The sequence below is a fragment of the Nuphar pumila genome, chromosome 12 (genome assembly GCF_984573655.1).
Source record: "Nuphar pumila chromosome 12, dmNupPumi1.hap1.1, whole genome shotgun sequence".
Classification (NCBI taxonomy): domain Eukaryota; kingdom Viridiplantae; phylum Streptophyta; class Magnoliopsida; order Nymphaeales; family Nymphaeaceae; genus Nuphar; species Nuphar pumila.
The window spans coordinates 49,556,009-49,562,008 of NC_143260.1; the positions used below are offsets into that span (position 1 = coordinate 49,556,009).

At 38.9% G+C, this 6,000-nt stretch overlaps 1 protein-coding gene across 1 annotated transcript in view; it reads left to right on the top strand.

Annotated features, from left to right (window-relative positions):
* The window catches only part of LOC149820887 (glycosyltransferase BC10-like), a 120,952-nt gene extending 118,668 nt beyond the window's left edge, over positions 1 to 2,284 (top strand). The window contains exon 2 of the mRNA XM_089982561.1: positions 1,427 to 2,284. Within this exon, the coding sequence (XP_089838687.1) occupies positions 1,427 to 2,059 (633 nt within the window). The 3' untranslated portion in view covers positions 2,060 to 2,284. The remainder of the gene's footprint in view (positions 1 to 1,426) is intronic.
* The last annotated feature ends 3,716 nt before the right edge of the window (positions 2,285 to 6,000 follow it).

Genomic DNA, 6,000 nt, shown 5'->3' on the forward strand with positions numbered 1-6,000 from the left:
GTTGGGGCTCCCAACGACTATATGGGAGCCCCCTTTATGGTCTTCCTTTAAGCTCTCCTCCTCTATATATAGAGGAGGCTTCCCCTTGTAAATGTATAAGGTTTTCACCAGGGTTACCGGAAGCGCCTAGCTAAAAGGGGAAGCGCGCTTCCCCGAAGCGCGAAACGTCGCGCTTTCGAAGCGTGGGGGGAAGCGTCCCCTTTTTTGGGAAGCGCGGTTCCCTTTAATGGGGGACGCGTTTCCCTTTAATGGGGGACGCGCTTCCCTTTAATGGGAAGCACGCTTCCCATCACGCTTCTCCCTCGCTTCCCCTACGCTTCCCCTATTTTTTTCAATTTTTTGTATTTTTTATTTTTTATTTTTATTTTTTTCGCTTCCCCCTCGCTTCCGAGACGCTTCCTAGGTCGCTTCCGAGACCCTTCCCGAATTGCTCCTAAGTGGTCCCACGCTTCCCCGCTTCCTAAAATTTTAAAAGTGCCTTGCTTCCCGCTCCCGCTTCCCGTATCGCTTCCCGCTCCCGCTTCCTCAACTGGCAACCATGGTTTTCACCCTTCTCTTCATTTTCTTCAATAATATACAACTTATGACTTTAAGTCATTTCCACTTTTGAGAGTTTTGTGTGTGCACATTTAGTGTTTGTGCTCTTGGTTCTAGTGGTCACTCTTAAAGAGTGCTTTTTGCTCTATTGGTGCTTCCACCTCTTTTCATTACATATGTATCTTCTTTTATATATATAAAATATATATAGAAAATACATTGTCTTATAAATTACAATTTAACAACACCCCTTACCACTCTCTGCACATGGATGATGTTCTTATTTGTATGGAGACTACTCTCCTGGAGTATGTTGCATGAATTATCATCAAGAATAATTCTCATGGACGATGTTCTTATTTGTACACTACTCTCCAGGAGTATGTTGCATGAATTATCATGAAGAGTAATTCTTGTAGTTTGCTTCTATAAACATTGAGACACTCTTGACTCTTCTATATGGAAGTTTCAAGGCCGTCATCTACTTCTGAACTGGGCATCCTTTTTGCATATAGCTGGTATTATCTTATGAAATTTTCACCCATCAAATTTAGACCAATCATGATTGCAGTACTTGCCGTCGGCATCCTCCTTGCCGCTTATCTTTCTGTAGATTCACATCTTCGTGATTAAGTTTTTGTGCTGGGATTCTCGCTTGTTATCTATCCATTTGCATTAAGTCATGTCATCAGCCGTTGCTTTCTTTTTTATCACATTCTAGGATGTGGGTTGTTTTCTGGTCTAACATGGGATGTTTCTGAAGAACAACACTCCATGTTCCTGTAGACTTCTTGCTCTCTCAGACTAGATGGCGTGTCATTTCTTTGTTGGAAATATAAGGATGAGAGAGCATTGACACACAAATTCCTGGGTTATTTTGTTTTCCCAGGAGGCTGAATGGGGGCAGATGAGCATGTGCGATGCGGAGAGGCGGCTCTTGGCGAACGCTCTGCTTGATCTCTCCAACGAAAGGTTCGTGCTGCTGTCCGAGTCCTGCATCCCGGTGCTCAACTTCACCACGGTATACAAGCACCTGATTCGATCCAGGCACAGCTTTATCGGTGTGTTCGATGATCCCGGTCCGTATGGGAGGGGGCGTTACAACGAGAAGATGGCCCCCGAAGTCAACGTCGACCAGTGGCGCAAAGGTTCCCAGTGGTTCGAAGTGAGTCGGAAGCTGGCGCTGGCCATAGTCGAAGACGTCACCTACTACCCAACGTTCAAGAACTTCTGTCAACCAGCGTGCTACGTGGACGAGCACTACTTCCCCACCCTTCTTACCATAAAAGCACCCGACCTTCTCGCGAACCGAAGCGTCACTTGGGTCGACTGGTCAAGAGGTGGCCCTCACCCTGCCACATTTGGCCAGGGTGATATCTCGGAGGAATTCTTGCAAAGAATCCTACAAGGCGATACCTGTCTGTACAACGACCGGCCATCCTCCATCTGCTATCTCTTCGCTCGTAAATTTGCTCCCAGTTCATTGGAGCCGCTCCTGCTGTATCTTGCACCCAGGTTTTAGGCCGGAACAAAGTGAGCTATTTTTGCCAGTACGTACGTGGCCGAAATAATCCCCGCGACTTTACAATGCATAGCATCCGAAGTGCCAAAATTGAACTAAATGCTCGATTCGATAATTGGATTGCAGGCTGGCTTTGGTACCCTGGTTTGTAAAAAAATAATCTGAGCTTATTTTGCTTGTACAAAAATTGAAGGAAATAGAGAGGCTTGGATCTACAACACTAAATTGATACCTGGTAGCTAACATGAAACGTGAGTGTGTCATCCCTTGGCTTTGTTCAATTTTTATTTTGCCTTCTTTTTGGTTTGGAGTCAGCAGGCTTGGGCTGAAAGCCAAATTCATTTCTTAATGTTGCCGTCTGCATATTATCATTTATCCCCTTAAAACTCTGTGTGCGTGTTAGAACCAGAGATATTGGTGGATATGTTGCAACAATTGGTGATCAAAACCAAGATTTAGGAAAATCGAGATCCCAAGCTTAGAGGCACCTTTCCCACAATGCCAGATTTTCGAAAATGCCAAAAGACTTTCTTTGCAACTGAGTTTTCAAGACACAAATAAGCTCGGATCTCAAGAGATTACCTTTCCCACAAGTGAACTTTTGTAAGCCAAGCGAGAGTAAAAGAATAAAAAGAGAGTTTTGAGAACCAGAAGATCTGATGATCCAAAAAATAGAAATGAGGAGATTTATAGTCTTTTGGAAGGTTAGTACAATTTTTGTGATAAATGAAATTAAAGGTCATAAATGGGTTTAAAAATTAGATGAAAATGATCCTGTCACCCACCTTTGACCAATGGTCAAGGACCTTGAAAACCATCCAACAGTCATAAGCCCCATAAACATCATATAAATGCACCATCCAACAGTCATAAGCCCCATAAACATCATATAAATGCCTTTTCAGTCATCCAAACGGCCAAATCAATAGAGAAATGAAAAGTCAAAATGGCTTGATCAAAGATTAAGGTTCCATCAAAATAAACCTCATGGCATCCTGTTGCAAAGTGCATATCAAGAGAAGGCATGTGTGCGAATGACATGTTCATTTCTGCTACAAGGGTTACCGAAGTAAATGATAAGGAACAAAGACTATTTAAACCACCATAAAAATCTTTCCTTCAAACTTTTTCAAAACACTTGGTGAAAAGCAATAACACCAAAACTTTACAAAATAAGTTATATTTTGAAACTTTTTTTCAACAGGATATTCTCCCAAACCAAAAGGGGCTTAAACCAAGTCCTGAAGTTGTACTGTTGGAGATTTTGAGGGCTCTACCAAACCAGAAGCAGCTATGCTTATTGCAACATGAACATGTAGATATTTTGACCAGCGTTTCACGATTTTGTGACTTTTTTTTTACAAAATCCAATCCAAGTACTAAAATGAAGGTTATGAGGGCTCATTCCTACAAATAAGTGCTGTTCTCTTCTTTCGAACAAGAAATAACGCTTACGGCTTCTCTTTGTTGTGTTCCTCTCCTTCATCGTCTCTTGTACACCGTTCCACTAGAGAATCTGGGAAATTGAGCAAGGTTGGCAAATTTCCCTCCAATGCTCAAAAACCATAAAAATCCAGATAACATATAAAGAATCCAAGAAAAACTTAGAAATTAATGAAAAAAAGGAAATCAATGAGAATAGGAGCTCACCACATGCTGGGTCCCACGCTAGAATTGCAAGTATCCTCCCTCAAGATCCAACCTAATTAAGGCCATGCAAATTTTCCTCAGGGCCCCTTGGTCTCATACTTCCGTTCCTATAGAACAGAAAGATCTTTTATAGGAAGGGGCACTGATTTCTAAAAGGTCCTAACAACTCAACCTTCCCATAAAAGTTCTTTCATTTAGAGGCAGGTAACAAATGACAAACATAAAAAGAGGAAGGTGAGAAAAACTTGGGCCCACTATGGTTCGACTGAGGTCTTTGACTAAGTTTTAGTTTGGTCAATCAGAATTCAATTATAGGTTCTAAGTTTTTGTGGATCTAGGATACTCATTTTGAAAAAAAAATTGTTTAAAAAATTCAGAGTCTTTTGCAAAGCAACCTCAATCAAAATTCGAGTGTGTACAGATATCAATAAATGGGCAAAGCTTGATTAATAACAAAGAGCAAACACATCAAGCTATAACCTTTCTTAAAAAGTTGGAAACTTGTTTGAAAAGAGGTCGTTGGTAAATTTTCAATTTTTTTGAATGCGTTTTGTAGCTTGAGGTGCATATGCAGCTTCATGATGAGAAGGTCACATGTGCTCTTTTTTTCAAAAGGAATATCTTGTTGGATGAGGTTGGGCCCGTACTCTAAGTTTACTTTTCAAGACAAAACTTTTATATTGTTCCAGGTGAATGTCATCACGTTGTACTCTTTTTTCTAGACAATGACAGTACTGTATAGGAAAAATGACATGTTCCCCAAAATGTTCTTGCAAAATTTGCTTGATGTCCACAATCGCAAATGCTTGGCTTTTTAGGATATCTTTACCTTCGCACAAGGGAACCTCCTGAAGTACGCACAATATATAGGTACGTTGTCCCGACTTTGCAACCTCTCACTAAAAAGTACATTTACGTGTTGTTTTTGCAGACCTCATGATGTTCACATAAGCAAATTTGTAAACTTCCTATAACTAAAACCTGTGTAACCTTGCAAATACTGTACAAAATTCGCATATATAGTATGACATTCACGAGATACCATGCCAATTTCTTTTAAGTAAATAATCCTCAAGGAAGTCTGCAAATATGCAGTGGCATTCACATATTAGTGTTGCGAATGTCCTCAACCTTCGCATTTTTATCGAGTTTCGCAAATAAATTACTACTACCGCATATATAATATGACATTCACAAGCTGCCATATGAATCTCTTTTAAGTAAATGATCAAGGATGTTTACAAATGTATGGTGACATTCGCATATTAGTGTTTTCTATGTCCTCGACCTTTGCACTCTGGTCAATCTTTGCAAGTAATGTACTAACTTTGCATATATAGTACTATATTTGCAAGCTACCATGCAAAACTCTTTTAAGTAAATGATCTAAAAGGAGGCTTGCAAATGTATGAAAAAAGTGTTGTGAATGTCCTTGACCTTCACACTGGTTTATTTTTGCCAATAAAGTACTACGTTCTCAAATTTGAGGAATGACTTGCTTGCAAATATTCCATTATTTTGCAAATGTCTGTACGATCATTAAATGCAATCATCATTGATATAAAAGTGATGGTTCATATTTCAGAGCTATTTTCTCATAAACTAGGGTTTTTTGTGTTCCCTAATCAGTGATCCTCAACATTCTTCTCTCGACAAAATTTGACAAGTTTTTTGTAACTATTGTCAGCGATTTTTCGATGACTATTTATGACTATTCATCGGTGGCAACACTTTATCAATAACTTTTTTAGAATCATTCATGACGAGTTTTTTCAGTAAGCATGTCTTTAATAGTTGAATTAATTATTTTTTAAAATGACATGAATTAGTTATTTTGTAGAAGAATTGCATAGTTTTCAAGTTATCTTTGCATGTTTAATAGTGCATTAAATGCAACCATCATTTGTCAGTGAAAGTTTGTTTGTTGATTTGCTTCCTTGACAATTGGTATACTTCTATCCTTAAATTTGGTTGTTTATCTATTGCGTTTCTTGTATTATAAACATAAGTAACACTTGCATCATTTTCGACTTTTTTTTTGCAATTTTAATAGCTTATTCAATTAATTGTGCGCAATGCTTTTTCAATAGCATATTTCTTGTTTATGTTGTCTGCTTGTTTACAGTTATTCTCTGTTTTGTTATTGTAGAAAATTTTGAATTTGTTTATTACAAAATGACGAATAAAGAGACTTTTAGGAGGGGGCCACACCCACACATTGCATTACTGTTGGAATACAACAAAAAAAGTCAAAGAAGAAAAATTACATAGGTGATACATTTTACTATGAA